At 62.1% G+C, this 15,047-nt stretch overlaps 1 protein-coding gene across 7 annotated transcripts in view; it reads right to left on the bottom strand.

Moving 5' to 3' along the window:
• Nucleotides 1-1,989: 1,989 nt before the first annotated feature.
• Nucleotides 1,990-15,047, bottom strand: part of PIP5K1C (phosphatidylinositol-4-phosphate 5-kinase type 1 gamma) — a 49,722-nt gene continuing 36,664 nt past the window's right edge. For 2 of the 7 annotated variants that reach the window (XM_086699511.1, XM_086699516.1), the window contains exons 12-19: nucleotides 13,705-13,866; nucleotides 12,857-13,019; nucleotides 12,713-12,745; nucleotides 11,440-11,544; nucleotides 8,990-9,110; nucleotides 7,781-7,858; nucleotides 5,056-5,139; nucleotides 1,990-4,898 (exon numbers count right to left, since the gene is read on the bottom strand). In XM_086699511.1, coding sequence (XP_086555637.1) covers nucleotides 4,896-4,898; nucleotides 5,056-5,139; nucleotides 7,781-7,858; nucleotides 8,990-9,110; nucleotides 11,440-11,544; nucleotides 12,713-12,745; nucleotides 12,857-13,019; nucleotides 13,705-13,866 — 749 coding nt within the window. In that variant the 3' untranslated portion in view covers nucleotides 1,990-4,895. The remainder of the gene's footprint in view (nucleotides 4,899-5,055; nucleotides 5,140-7,780; nucleotides 7,859-8,989; nucleotides 9,111-11,439; nucleotides 11,545-12,712; nucleotides 12,746-12,856; nucleotides 13,020-13,704; nucleotides 13,867-15,047) is intronic. The other 5 variants (XM_086699512.1, XM_086699513.1, XM_086699514.1 and 2 more) reach the window with 5 other exon arrangements.

Raw genomic sequence — 15,047 nt, 5'->3', positions numbered from 1 at the left:
GGCCCGCGTGACGGACTTCTGCCGGACTTTCGTCTCCGGGGTTGGGGGCTCGCCCTTTAGGCAGTGCTACGGGTAGCCCCACGTGGGTCCTCGCGCCTTGGTGGGGGGCGGGGTTAGGAGCCGTGGGCGGAGCCAGAGCGAACCAGGAACTGCGAGCGGGGCGGAGCCTGGGGAGGCGGGACCAAGAACAATGGGCTCCGAGGGAAAGTGGGGCCGACGTGGGCGGGGCCCCCAGGGAGGGATCAAGAGGAGGCGTGGTCTGGGGGCGGGGCCAGGGGAGGCCAGCCACGCTAGCGAGGTCTCAAGCCGGTGCGGGTGTGAAGCTGCGAGGTCGTCGGTTGAGTCCAGACTGCTCCGGAAGGCGACGGAAGGCGACGAACTGAAACCAGGTCGGAGAATGAAGAGCCTTGAGGCTGGGCCGACCCTTGAGAGCGACCATCATTTTCCATCGCTCGAAATGAATACCTATGTGTTTCAAGGGTTAAGTTAAAAAAAAAAAAAACTTGGATAACTCCACGAATTAACCGTCAACCCATTTTACGGACAGTGAAACTGGGGCTCAGAGATGGAAAGTCACTTCAATAAACAGTGCCCCCACAGCCCCAACGAGGCAACAGGGAGCTGGGATCTGAACTAGGTTGGTGCAGCTTTGTTCTGTGGGTGCCGGGGTGTCACAGGAGGGCTCTGAGCAGGGACAGATGGGCTGGGGGCGGGGGGCACGCTGGTGGAGTCCCTGCTGGACTCGTGAGGAGGTTGGACCACAGCAGGCAGGTCCTGAAGACCCTGAAGTCCTGTTCCAAGCTCCCCCAGCCCACCCCAGAGGATGGTCCTTGATATTCTAGTTCTAAGCTCTTCAAATGTTTGTCTTGGAGTACTTCATGACATCGTCCTAAATGGTAGCTTTGCATGCTCTGCTTGGAGCCAAGGCGCAGAGTGGGGCTGCTGGTGGGGAGGACTTTCAGAAGACCACCTCTTGATAACAAACCTGCTTTTCATGGGATGTGGACTAAGGTGGGGGGGGGGTCTGGCCTTGTAACTTTGTTTCTTTAATTTTTTTTAACATTTATTTATTATTGAGAGACAGAGCATGAGGAGGGGAGGGGCAGAGAGAGAAGGAGACACAGAATCCAAAGCAGGTTCCAGGCTCCGAGCTGTCAGCACAGAGCCCGACGCGGGGCTCGAACTCACAAACCAAGAGATCATGACCTGGGCTGAAGTCCGATGCTTAACCGACTGAGCCACCCAGGCGCCCCTGGCCTTGTAATTTCAAAATGCACATGTATCTTTGACAGTATCTGAATACTAATCTTTGAACATGACGTGATGGTGAGCACGTTCCAGATCATCTCATCTGCACGTCTAGTTTATAAACGAGCTGAGCCGTTCTGCATCCTGATTTTAAAACTGGATTTCCAAGGTCCTGCTTACAAATGGGACCTTTCAAAGCAGTGTTTCTTGGATTGGAAATCCTGGACAAATACTTTTGCTATAAAAGGGGTCCATGCATTACTCAACTTGAGCAAGTTTGGCAGAACGAATACAAACTCTGGGGAGTGTTTGTTCTTTTACACTGGGCTGCACTGATGTCAGAAAATTATACAAGTTTTCTGAGTTGAACTGGAACCCCAAGCAGGCCACGGCTATTAAGGCATCTAGGTCCTGTTGTTATTTAAAACAAATTTTTTTTAAATGTTTATTTATTTTTGAGACACAGAGTGCTACGAGGGGAGGGGCACAGAGGGACACACAGAATCTGAAGGAGGCTCCTGGCTCCAAGCTATCAGCACAGAGCCGGACGCGGGGCTCGAACCCACGGACTGCGAGATCATGACCTGAGCCGAAGTGGGGTGCCCAACTGACCGAGCCAATCAGGCGCCCCATTCCTGTTATTTTAAATCTTACCAAGGTTTCCTTCTGCTCTCGTTCAAAGTCAGTCCTCACGTTCTCAAGCAGACCACCGGCACGCACAGAGGCAAAGGGAACGAGGGCTGATGCTTATTACCCGATTTATTAGAGAGATCTCTCCAACGTAAAAAGAAGGAAGGGTGGCGGGGATGGGGAGCGGGGGCCCAGGGCTGCATATGTTATTTGGGGCCAGCAGCGGCTGCACAGTTACAGAGGTGCCCACGGCTCTGGGTTTGAGCGAGACGGCATTCTGTGCCCGATGAGGCCGCGCTCCAGATTGTCACACACCAGACCACAGGGGCTGAGCACACGGAACCCCCTGAGAGAATTAAGACACACGAGGTTTGCAGTTTCGTTGTTCTGAAATCAGTTCGACCATAAAAACGAGATGGGGGCGGGGCAGGCGATGCAACTGAGCCGCCAGAGAAAAGGCGGTGGAGGGCGTTGACCCGCAGTGCGGACCCAGGGGCTGCAGCGACAGTACCATGGCAAGGGACCCCAACCGGAAGGGGAGTATTGCACTGAGCCAAGTGGTGGAGGGAGGGGGCGAGGCTGGACAGAGGCCAGCGAGGGCTCTCAGGAAGTTGCACCTAGACAGTCTCAGGAAATGCCTTTCTTTTGCACAGACTGCCAGCCAGCGCTCAGGCTCTCAGCTCTCAGGGACTGCAGCCATCAGAGATGAGCCAGGAGGGGAGACAGGGTGTCGCCACGAAGGAATTTAGATTCCTGTGCTGGGGGTGGGGGGGTGGGTGACAGCTGGCTGGGTCCAGAGCCTTCCTCTGGGTGGGGGTGGGAGCTGGGAAAGGCCATGAATTTGCTACACATTATAAATAAAGTCTTGCCTTCCTGCCCCCTGCCCGGAAAGTAAGCAAACCCCTCCCATCGGCACAGTCTGCAGGCCACACTAGCATCCACGTGACAGTTCTCTGAAAAGGGACAAAGGATGCAACCAGCACAAAACAGGTCTCCAAGGGGGTCTTAGTGACCTGCACAAGAATAGAAACGTCACGATATCCAGGAGGCTTGCAAACTTCTCTTGTATCAGCATCCCAGCAATGCCTTTGTCCCGTGATTCAGGAAAGCCCAAGGGGGCCAGCAGGGCTCCCCCGCTCCCTCCTGAAGCTCCAGGTGGCTGAGCGCGCCCTGGACACGGGGCGCGCTGCTCCGGGACAGTGCCTGCTGCTCTGGTCATCCCCGCAGAACTCACATCCGTGCCCGGGCACGGGCTCTGACACCGGCTTCCGGGTGACACAGTGGTCCTTGTTAGTCACCAAGGTCTGAGATGCACCTTCGGACCTCTGTCTGCTCCGCCGTCATCCCCTTGATGGGAAGGGGTAGGGATGGACCGGCGACTTGTGGCATGCAGCCAGGGGACCTGCAGACAGATGCTGGTCTGAAATCCAGGTGAGGACACTTCCCAGGGTCTGGACAAAGGCTCCTTGGGCAAGAGGGAGAGGACATAGTTTTGCTTCTAATCTGGGACACCCACGGGCTTGTTCTGACGGGTCGTCTGAGGGCTGTCTTCCCTGGGCTGCATGCTGGCACGTCCCGGGAGCCCCTGTGCCAGCAGCTAGGGGACAGCCCCCAGCATGCAACCTGGTTCTCCAGGGAGGAGCGGACAGCAGCCAGGCCAGCAGGCTCCCTCCAGGTGCACAAAGCGAGCCGGGTGAGGGGACACGAGGGCAGACGAGGGATCCACACAGGGAACAGCAAACTATGCAGCTCCCAAGGGACTCGGAAAATCAAACTCCTGGATCAGCAGGTTCTCCACCAGGGAGGCCAGGGCTGGGAGAAATTCTTCCAGGTGAGGCTTCTGCTCCAAGCCAGCTCCCAGCTCTCCCAAGCGAGCGAGCCAGCCAGTGGGGGGCAGAGTGGGCAGGGGGAAGCCACCCCCACTGTGTCACCTTTCAAGAGGTGGGAGTGCATTTGTGTGGGGGCAGGACAGACCCTGCGATGCTGTCGGCTCCCACCGTCCCCTCTGGACACGATGGAGTCTCTGAGCCCGGAAGGGGCTGCCCCTGCTGAAGACGACAAACTAGAAAATTTTTGTTTTTCACGAAGAATTTCTTCTCTTATCGTTTAACTCACAGATGCATCGCTGTCTTAAAAAACAAACAAACAAACACCCATCCCAGTCCTGGGGGGCCTGGAACCGGACAGCTGGGCAGCCTGACCATGGGGGGGATCCCTGTGCCAGGACGTGATCTCCGGAAGTCCCACGGCCTGGGGCCCAACGTCTCCCTTCGCTTGGGCCCCTCTTCTGGACAGTGAGCAGGCCGCGTGGGGACCACAGGGAAGCCCACCGTCCTGAGCTCTGGCGAGAGGGGCGGCCGCCGGCCATTCCTACTCACAGGTCAGCTGGCAGACAGGTGGTGGGAAACAGATGCAGAGATTACAGGCATCAGCGGGGTGGAGAGCCCCCGCCCCCCAGACCACCGGTCGGCCACCCCCAAGGGCGGATGTCACGTGCCTGGCCGCAACACCTAGCCAGGGGGGCCTGTGGTCCCAGGCACCGGCGGGGCCTCCGTGGTCCTTCCCTCCTCGGCGCCCCGTCCAAGCGGAGAGGCGGAGCCTCGGAGTGTGGGTTTCAGCCTGGGTGACCGGCCCCCCTCAGAGGGCGCCAGGTCCCCGAAGCCAACTGGCCTCGTTCCCTCGGCGAGACACATTCAAGCACAGCGAAGAACCACAAGGTGCGGTGGGGTGGTTTCTCTTCTTTTCCTATCACGTCCTTTTTTTTTTTTTTTTCCTTTTTTATCTTTTTCTAAAAAAGCACACGTGTGCTGCCGTCTTTGTGCAAAGAGTAAGGACCCAAAATAAATACATGATCGGACACTCAGGGAGGTTCACAGTCTCACAGGCGTAGGTAGTAGACGGGAGCTGGGGGCCGCGGCCGTCGTGGAGCGAGGTCCGGCGGGCGGGCGGGCGGCGCCTCCGGGAAGCAGCCAGGGCGGCAGCGAGCGCTCGGCTCTGGGTCGGTGACTGCATAGAAATTACTGCGAAAGGCAAGGGCGCGGGTGAGGACCCCCCCCCCCCACCCCCGCCCTGCCGCGAGGGCCCAAGACACCGGCCCCCTCCCGCCCCGGGCCTCCGTTTCCCCGTCTGTCCCGGGGCCCGAGAGGCCCCGGGCGTGGCGGGCCGGGGCGCACTTACTGTGTCGCTCTCGCCGTCGGAGGCTGGGTGGACCTGCGCGCTATAGTGCAGCGGGGAGTACACCCAGCTCCTCTCGTCGGCGGGCTGCAGGGCGGGCGGGCGCACGTGCAGGAAGGGCGCGCAGAAGAGCAGGGTGCGAGGAGGCGCGAGAGAGGCAGGCGGGAGGAAGGAAGAAACAGAAATAAAGGAGGCGGACCCCAACGCGGACGACGAGTAGGCGGCTCAGCCCCCGCCGGCCTCTCCCCGACAGGCCCCAGCCCCACCTGGACGGGCCCCCTCGGGCCGGCGGGGCCGAGCGGCGGCAGCGCGGGGTGGGCGGCAGGGAGCGGCGCGGTGCAAGGGTGGGGGGTGCAGGCAGGGCCCGGAGCAGCGGAGGGGAAGGGAGGGGCGTGGGGCGTGGCCTGTTTGCTGTCCCCTCCCCTCCTGCTCGGCCCTCCCCCCCGGCACCCTCGCCTCCGTCCTAGCCCCGCGGGCAGGGCTCCGGCCTCAGTCCTGCCTGCTGTTCGGCCAGTGGGGCCGCCAGCTGGGGCAGGGCCCTGGGGACCCTCTGCTGGGGGTCCCGGGTGATGTGGGCAGTCGGGGGTAGAGGGTGGAGGCTGTTTCCTCATGCCCCAAACGCACAGATAGCCGGGAGACACCCAGGCACGGGCCACCCAGACAGCAAGCAACACAGGCCCAGCCAGGGGGTGCGCTCTTCCGGCTGTGACGGGGAAGGGGGTCGCCATTCTGGGTCGGACTGGCGGGGAGGGCACGTGTGCCTTCAGCACCCACCCACACGTGTCCGTCCTGGGTCTGCTCCCACCACAAGAATCCTCCCCACCCCCAGCCCCCTTCTCCTTTTTCTTTCTCTTCTCTCCTGCCCCCCCCCCCCCCGCCCCCATTCTTCAGTGCCTGTAGACCTACCCCCTTGCCCCGCCTCTGCTGGGAGCAGTGGGCCTGAGCACGCACCTGCCCTGGCCACGCCCCCCTGGGCGTCCAGGGCCCCCAAACCCACGGGGGCCACAACCCAAAACGCCCCCAGACCTGCCCCTCCTGCGTCCGACCCCGACCACCAGCCTCGCCTCTACAAGGGGTGGCTTCTTCGGGGCCTCGTGAAGGACAAGCACCAGCGTGCGGCCTCTACGCTCTCTGGGTGAGCCCAGGCCCTCCCGCCCCACCTTGGGGCCCCCACTTCTGCCCACCTCACCCTGCCCGTCCTCCAAGCTCTTGCCGCGGGACCTGCCTCCACAGGCCAGACTCCCGGTACCCGAGGCACGGCCCGCCTCGGGACACCTCGGCCAGCTCATTCTTGCCCCAGCACTCGGCCCAGGGGCCCCTGGCCCAGGGACACGCCCCCTGAGGGCTGTCCGCTGGCGGATGGACTCGTGCAGGGGCGCACAGGCCCTGCGGCTGCTTACTGGTCACAGCACAACAAAAGCCGCTGCCTGCCTGGGAGTCCTCGCGCGGGTGGGGGGGGGGGAGGGGGGAGAGGAAGAGCCGCCGCCGCAGATAGACGTCAGGGTAGCTGCCCCTCTAGGGCAGAACGTGGGACAAGAGGGTCTGTGCCTGCACTCTGCAAAGAGCATGCCCGGGGAAGCGATGGTGGGCAGCAGGAAGCAGAACCCCGTGGTGACCCCACTAAAGTGGGGCCAAGGACACACGGTCCCCGGTTCTGCAGGCCCTCGGGCCTGACCCACCCATCTAGCCCTCACGCTCTTCCCTCTCCTCCCCGGTGCCCCCCACTGGCTTCCGCTGTGCCCCCCACGGAGCCCAGCCTTCCCTCTCCCACCTCCCCACACCCCGGTGATTCTAGGTCAGGGTCAACCCCTCTCCAGGCAGCCTTTGCAAAGCACTCCCCTGGGGGCCCTCGGGGCCTGCTCTTAGATCATCCTAGGGGTGTTGCATCCCTGACTCACGAGGACACAGCGCGGCAGGAAGGCCTGGGGATGCGGTTTCCACCTCTCGGGTTAGCTCAGTGCCGGCGACCAGGGATGCTCAGAGGCATTTGGGGCTGGGGGGTGTGAGCCTCTGAGGGTCCTCGTCTTGAGAACAGAAACTTACTTCAGGTACTCAACCTGTTCTGCCTGCTTGGAGCGCTGTGTGGCTCCGGGCAGGTTACCTGGCATCTCTGGGCCCTCATTTATTGCTCATGATGCCAATTATCAGGTACCGATGCTGGCACTGCTGCATGAGGTGCACATAGAGTCCCCAAGCCCATTATGTAGAGGAGGGTCCCCGAGACACAGGGGCTGCCTGGGAGCCTGGACCCAGATTTTATGTAAACCGTGGGCCCTCGTGGGCTTCCTGGGGAGCCGAGACCTTGGTCCCTCCTCTCTCCTGCAGCTAAGAGCCTGGCTTTGCGGTCCCTTTGCTGACCCATGTGACCACCTGCTTCCACAGGGCAGACGCCCCTTGGGGAGCCGTCGGCAGCGAGGTCTGACTATGGGACAAGTGTCCTCTGGCCTGTCCCTGACTTGGGCGGGCTGGGGAGAGGGGCAGAGGCCGCCAGGGGCTGGGGTCAGATGCAGACCCCGCCGCCACGGGCAAGTCCCCTTATCCCCGGCCGTGTGTGCCTACAGGCCCAGTGGTGACATCACCAGGGGACACGTGGCTGGTCTCGGTCAAGGTGCTTACTTCCCCAAGTCCCTTCTCAGAGGCCATGGGACAGCTGGGACCTGTGGCTCCCTGCTGCCCAGGGTGGTGGGTTGGGGGCTGGGCTCCCTGGAGGCCTGCTGTGGTCACTTACAGTCCCTGAGGAGCTCAGCGTCACGGCCCGCAGTCGGCGATGCCGGGGAGAGTAAATCCAGTACCTCCCATCGGTGAACTGGGCGGGCCGGGCGAGCGGGGGGAAGAAGCAAACAGAGGACAGGATGAGGCAACAGAATCCGGCGGGGAGGCCAGGTGGGGAGGGCGCGGGGCAGGTAAGCCGATGGCCAAGCGGGAGGTGAGTCTGGGGGTGGCGGGGTCCCGCTCTGGCCCCCTACCTTCTCTGCTGCCTGCAGGGCCTGGCCACCCACTCAGGTGACAGGACCCAGACGCGCACATCGAACACGGCCCCGGGGCCGCCTCGCACACTGATCCGCAGAATGGGACACAAACCAAGCCCCCCGGGACGGGGAGATGACGGCGGGTGTGGGGACGCACACACAGTGCACCTGTTACGACTCCAGGCCAGACAGAGGCCCCAAGACAGACAGCAGTGTGGTGTTAGCTAGGAGACAGCGGTGCAGCAGACCCCCAACTCATGGGACCCGGGGTGGGGGGGGGGGGGGGGAGAGACGAGATCAAAGGTCCGGGAGGGAGACAGGCAGGCCCCTCCACTGCACGAGGCCACTTGGCCACCCGGCACCCATCTCACCCAGGCTCCCGGCCCAGCTAACCTGTCTACCTGTGGGAGATGCAGGGCGGGAGGCGACCCGCAGCTCTGGAAGAGAGGTCCCGGGTCCCCGGGTTCCCGGGGCAAGGCCCCTTCCTGCTGCGACAGACCCCACCTCCTCCAGGAGCAGCCGTGAGTCCTCGGCCACGAGGTTGGCAGCATGAAGCACACCTGTCCCACCTGCCCCTCGCCACAGTCCCCTTACCTCCCCGAGAACAGAACCCACCTGGCCGTACCCCCCACCCCCTCCCAGCAGGAGAAGGGCCACACAGCCTGCAGCCCTTAGCAGCCAGCCCCGGGGCTGCCCGGGACCTACGGGGCCCTGTGGGGCTCGGAGCTCGAGGACAGGGCAGTTCCCCTGACTTGGGGTGGCCTGGCCTGGAGGGCGCGGGGCAGGGCGTTCCCACAGCACGTGAGCGTGTGGGTGTAAATGCGTGTGAAGGCACACTGGGTGTGCGAGAGCGTGCGGAGGGGAGCGTTGACCCGTGAGTGCACGTCTGTGTCCACAGGACCGCCTTGTGAGCGTGTGAGTGCGTCTGGTCGAGGGCCTGGCAACGTCAGGAGCTGCAGGGGACTTACAAAGTAGATGTCAGTGGCAGGCGTGTCCTCCTCATCCGAGGCCTGGCTGGCGGGCTCCGAGGCCTGGCTGGCCGTTTCTGCTTCGGCAGCAGCAGAGGCGCAGGCTGGGGAAGCCTCCACCCTGGGGACACAGGGACACGGGAGTCCTGGGGGAAGGGCTCTGGACAGCACCCACCTGCCCCAGCCCCCGCCGCAGGGTCCTGCCTGCCCCCTCCCCTCTCATCAGCGGGGCAGCACAGACTCGAAAGACTCAGGAGGCCAAATAAAACAGAACCTCCCCATCACTGCTGAGGCCCAGGAGATAATAGGCCCTCCCGCGAACGGGTGAGCACACACCAGTGGGCGGGCAGGTCCCGGCGCCACCATCACTCCCCGTGAGACCCTGAGGGTCCTTTCCCGTCCGAGCCTCAGTTTCCCCATCTGTGGAGGAGGGACGCCGGGCACCCACCATGTTGGGTCAGAACCTCTTTCTCATCTTCACCGAGCACTTCCTCTGGGCCAGGCCCTTTCAGGAACCTTGCCTGAATTCACCCAGCGACCCTCCACTGGGGAGGGGACTGCCACCCTCCTGAGTTACAGACAGGAAACTGAGGCTCCAGATGGAAAGTGAGGCGTGTCCTAAGCCGAGTGACCGGGGATGGATTCCAGCTCCTGAGCAGAATGACAGGCTCTGAGATGGGGGAGCACCTCTACCCTTGGAGGGATGGGCTGTTCTGGGAGCAAAGACCGAAAGACGTGTTATACTGTTAAGAATTCAGTTAAGGGCAAAAAAGCCACGGGTAGCAGAAACGGCTGTGTGTGCACACGGGTCTGTGCGTGTCAAATAAATTCTATTTTTTTTTTACTGTTTATTTGGTTTTTAATGTTTATTTTGAGAGAGAGAGAAATAGAGAGCGAGAGAGCGCGACATCAAACGTGAGAAGGGGGAGGGGCAGAGAATCCCAGGCAGGCTCCGAGCCATCCGAGCAGAGCCCGATGTGGGGCTTGATCTCACGAACCATGAGATAACGGCTTGAGCTGAGATCAAGAGCCAGCTGCTCAACTGAATGAGCCACCCAGGCGCCCCTCAAAATAAACTCTGGATGGCAAAGTGCAGCCTGGGAATGTGTGTCTGTGAGAGTGAAGTAAGGTCTCTCGAAACGCAATGGAAATTTTAAAAAGCACATAAAGCAGAAATTGTGACAAAGCAAGAAAAATTTGATCACGATGCCAATTATAGGACCAAACACACCAAAGAGGAGAAATGAGGATGTGACGCAACTGAATGCCATCAATCGATACATCAGACAGAGCGGGCTCAGAACTTTCCATCCCTTCACAGAGAACACACATTGTTCACACACGTCCACTGACCTTAAACAATGAATTCTGTGGGGCACCTGGCTGGCTCAGTGGGTTGAGCATCCGACTTCGGCTTAGGTCATGAGCTCACAGTTCATGAGTTCCAACCCCACATCGGAGTCTCTGCTCTCAGCGCAGAGCCCATTTCGGATCCTCTGTCCCCCTCTCTCTCTGCCCTTCCCCCGCTTGTATTCTCTCTCCCTCTCCCTCGAAATAAACAAACATTTAAAAAACGAAATCTGTATTTGAGCAGAAAGGCTAAATGTTTTTAAAATATACGTGGATTTTCTAGTCTGCTTCCTTCAACTTAAAGCTAAGATTAAGTACTGAAAATGTAAACAAAACAGTCTTCAAATACTCCAAAGTTGGGAGACACTCCTAAATAAACCTTGCAGCAGGGTCTCCATGGACATGGGGGCGGATGGTTCTCTGGGGGCGTGCGGGGCAGGGCACGATTCTGGCCACAGGTGTCCCCAGACACCAGCCCCATGTCCTCTGGGGGCCAAGAGCCACTGCCTCGGGTCAGAGAGGACGTGAGAAGCGAAATGACACGCTTCGGCAGGCCAGTATAGAAGAGCCGCTTCTCGCTCAGCCCACGGACGGCGGCATCAGCGCCGGGTGGCCCACGCGCGGCCGGGAGCGCCTCCTTGTCTGAGACACACGGGAGCCTGAACCCCCGTCTGCGCCGGAGGAGCAGGACCGCGCACGGAAACAAACCAGGAGTCCGTGAATCGGGAACACGACACGATGGGGGAAGCGGGCTGAGCCCAGAAGGCTCCCTGGGGAGCCGGGGCCCCACTGCTGCCAGCTCGGGGCTCCAGGCTGGGGACCCCAGGGGCTGAGGAAGAATCCCAGGACTGGCGCACAGCCGGCGGCTCTGCCGGAGACCCGAGGCGCCGGAGGAGCCCCTGCGCGGATCGCCCACTTCCCGCTGCCCGCACCGCCCCTTCCAGGGCCCCACTCCCGGCCCCAGAACGCGGACTCCATTACCCAGCCTGCCTCGGGGGCCAGCTGGCCACGTGGCCACGCTCAGCCAATGGGATCAGAGCAGGAGCTGAGCGCAGAGTCGGGCAACGGGACGGCGGCCGGCCCGCTGGCTGGTGACTCACCCCGCGTCTTCCTCCTTGGGGACCACGATCTCCACGCTGCACGCGGACTCCACCTGCACCGTGACCTGCTGCAGGTCCTCCTCCACGTGTGTCTCCTCTTGGGACCTGGAGGCAGTGGGAAGCTGCACCTCACGCTCTCTCTCCTCACCGGAACTCTGCCCTCCGGGGGTGGGGGTGGGGGTGCACCAGGCAAGCTCCAGGCCGGTGGATCTCCAGTCCTGGTGGGAAGCTGGGAGCCTCCGTGGGGTGCTCCCTCTGGGTGCCACCTGACCAGCGCCCTGAGCTGGCCCAGCTCACCCCTGCGGTCTGCAAGGGGGCAGGGACTGACCGTGACCCCAGTACCAGCAGGGGAATAATGTGTGAATGGTGGCCTGGATCCTGCCCACCCTCCTGGGGGTAGCTGGGCCCTGGCCTGGAGGTGGGGTGGTTCCAGGGGGTTCAACGATCCAGGCCCCTGATGTAGATGCGTCAGAACATTTGGGCAGCCAGGAATGGACAATGTCTCCGCAGAGCAACACCAGAGAGCAAAAAGGTTGTGGAGGCTGGAGGGGGCAGCTGGACAGTGGGAAACGCTTTCCACCGAAAGTGCTTTATGCCATAACTTTCTCTCCAACTGGCAGGAATATTTAACCCCCAAACTAAGGAAGGCAAGCCCTACAAGTCGCGTTGTAAGATCCAGCAAGAGGAACCACCCAAGTGCCCCCCGGGGGGCGGGGGGGGGGGTTGGGGGGGGGCAGGCGAAGCCCTGTGAGGTGGAAGAGAAGCAACGGGGGCTCCACGTGCTCACAGCCGGCCTTGACCTGTAAGTGTGCACAGCAAGGGGCCTGGGGTGGCACAGGCCTCTGCTTGTGTCAAGACGAAGGCAGAAACAGGCCGTGTGTACGTTTTCTCATAAGCTCATAATGTAGTTCCAGAAAGAGACAAAAAAACAAAAGACCCGTCCAGGGGTTGCCCCCATGGAAGGGAACGGGCAGGGGGCAGGGGGGGCATTCACTACATTCTCTTTTGTACCCCTTAGAATAAAAACTAATAAAATTAAAAGATCAACAAACAGGTGCAGGGAAGGGAGTGGGAGGGTGGAAAGAATTACAAAGTGACTCAAGATTCTGTGCAGTTCTAGGCCCTAACTTAAATCCGCGCCCAGGCAAGTGGTCAGAGAGTTGGGGCTCTGGGCGGGAAGGCAGACGGGGTGCGAGGGGGAGGGGAGGAGAGAGGAAAGGCCTTGCGGGGAGACCGTGGGGTCAGGTGGGGAGAAGCTGGGGTCTCATCTCACCGGCCATCCTGTCCGGAAGACTGTGTGCGCCGCCTGCAGAGAGACGCAAGCAGGTGGAACCGGTGGCGGAGGCAGCCCGCCCCACCCGGTACGGGATGTGGCCACGCCCCCGCCTCGCGGAGGGAGACGCCCCCGGCCCCTCACCGGTACCGTGGCTGCTCGGAGGTCTCCGAGGGAGATCGCTCTGGGATGGAGAGGGACGTGGAAGACAGGGTTGTGGCGATGGAGGCGGTGGTGGCCTCCTCAAAGGATGGCGGCGTGCAGGGCAGGAGGTCGGGCCGGCCTGTGGGGAGGAGGCTGTGGGCGCCTGCAGGAGCCGGGCCCCCAGCGCCACCTGTGGCTCGGCTCACCTTCTGCACCCATGCCCCACCCCCACCTGCCACCCAACACTACCTCCTGCTGGCCAGCTTTAAGAGGGCAAATGCATTCCAATTTACCCCTGGCACAACAGCTTCCAGCAGCCCACCCGTCCTGGAGGCCCACAGGTCCTGCTCCACCTGCCCACCTCCTCGCTCACTCTGCTGCGACCACACAGGCCTCTCACTGTTCCTCCAACGCGCCAGGCCTACTACTGCCACGGGGCCTTTGCACATGCAGTCTTTCCCTTCCTTGATGCTATTCCCCCAGACCCTCCCTGTCTGGCATCTTTGACTCCTTAACCCTGGAAACTGGGAGGGACCTTCCAAAACACCATGCCCAACCCCATCAAGTGCTTCATCCCTCTGGGTGTCTGCACGCCTGGTGATGGGGTGGGGTCACCTCTCCCTCCGCAGCACTCCCCAGAGGGCTGTAGATCTCAGACTGGGATGGGGGCGGGGTGACTGTGACCCAGGCCCTTCCCATCCAAGTACCAGCTTCAGGGAACCTTTCCTCACACTGGGGTGCTCCCTGCGTGCCCTCCCCTCTCGGCCCCCCAGGGACGTCGTCTTTCCCCAGCAGCCCCCTGATCTCTCCTGTCACCGAGGCGCCCGCTCCCCAGCCTGCCCGGTCACCTTCGTCCTCCAGCGTGGGGTAGCTGCGGGCCCCCCGAAGGTCATACTGGGCATCTTCCCGCTCGCTGGGGATCTGGCTGGCCGAGAAGGCGGCCGTGGGCCCCAGGGGCTTGACAGCCAATGACGCACCACGGCCCTTCTTGGACGGGGAGGACTTCAGGGCTGTGGAGAGAGGCGCACTGGCGCTCAGGGGCCGCCTGGGAGCCCCCGGCAACCCTGAGGCAGGGGCCCCCAGCCACCATCCCTCCTTTGCGCAGAAGCCTGCTCGCCACCCCCTCGAGGCCCGCTGCCTGCACACATGGCCCCCGCTGCCCGGCCTCCAGCCCGGCCCTCAAGCCTGGGCAACGAGCCGCTGTCTTTGTGGAGAAAACCCTGCCCTGCCTTCTACCCGGCTCTGCCTCGGGAGGCACCAGGAGGCCCCCTTGTCGCAGCCCGCCCTGGCTGTGGCCTCCACTTTCAGACAGGAAACAGAAGGCCTTGGCACGTGCAGGGCTCAGCACCAAGGGCCTGGTCCAACCCGGGATGAGTGGCCCGTGGAATGCGGCTCAGCCCACCAGCCCCCGTCACGGTGTCCTCCCCGTCCCTGCTGCGAGCTCTGGCCCCGGGACGGCCGGCACAAACCCCAGCACACAGTACGTGCTCAATTTGCCTTGTGAACAGCCCTCCGGTACCTGGAGGCTGGTGAGCTCCCCGGACCACAGTGAGAATGACGCCCCAGGAGAGGTTCCAAGGCGTGGCACGCGGACGCCAATGAACAACCCACTCTCAGGAGACAATCCCACTGCCGCCAATTTCAAGCTCCCGTCTAGATGTCACTGAACGTGGAGTGTTGGCTCGACGAGCCGGCTCCAGGTGACCAAGCTGGGTCATGGCCCACACAGGCCTGGCCCAGGCCAGGAGAGCAGGTAGGCACTGGGCACTTAACACCTACTGTGTGCCAGGCCCCAGCCTAGACACTGGGGACACAGAGCGACCAAGGCTGATGAGAACGCTGCCTTCTGGGGACACAGGGTGCGGGGGGCAGATGGCGGACAGACACACGGGGAGAAAGGCCCCTTCTGGGATGTGTGCCGGGATCTGGGACTCGAGGCCCAACAGACACCCAGGGGGCAAGAGCCGCCTCTGTCCTGCGTCCTCCTCGACAATGCCGGGTCCCGGCTGCTGACCGGCCGCCTCCGCGTCCACCAAGGTGGTTTCCTCGGTGACGGCACGAGGCTGCAAGTGGTCCCCCTCAATGTGCACCGGTGCAGGGTCAAGCCCAGCTGCTGCGTGTGTACAGATGGGGAAACTGAGGCACAGAGCGGGGCATCGCTTGCTGGAGGTCACCCCGGCAGGAGGCGGTG

The sequence above is a fragment of the Puma concolor genome, chromosome A2 (assembly GCF_028749965.1).
Source record: "Puma concolor isolate L17-30 chromosome A2, mPumCon1.1.hap2, whole genome shotgun sequence".
Lineage (NCBI taxonomy): Eukaryota > Metazoa > Chordata > Mammalia > Carnivora > Felidae > Puma > Puma concolor.
This window is presented reverse-complemented; position numbering and strand designations above follow the sequence as displayed.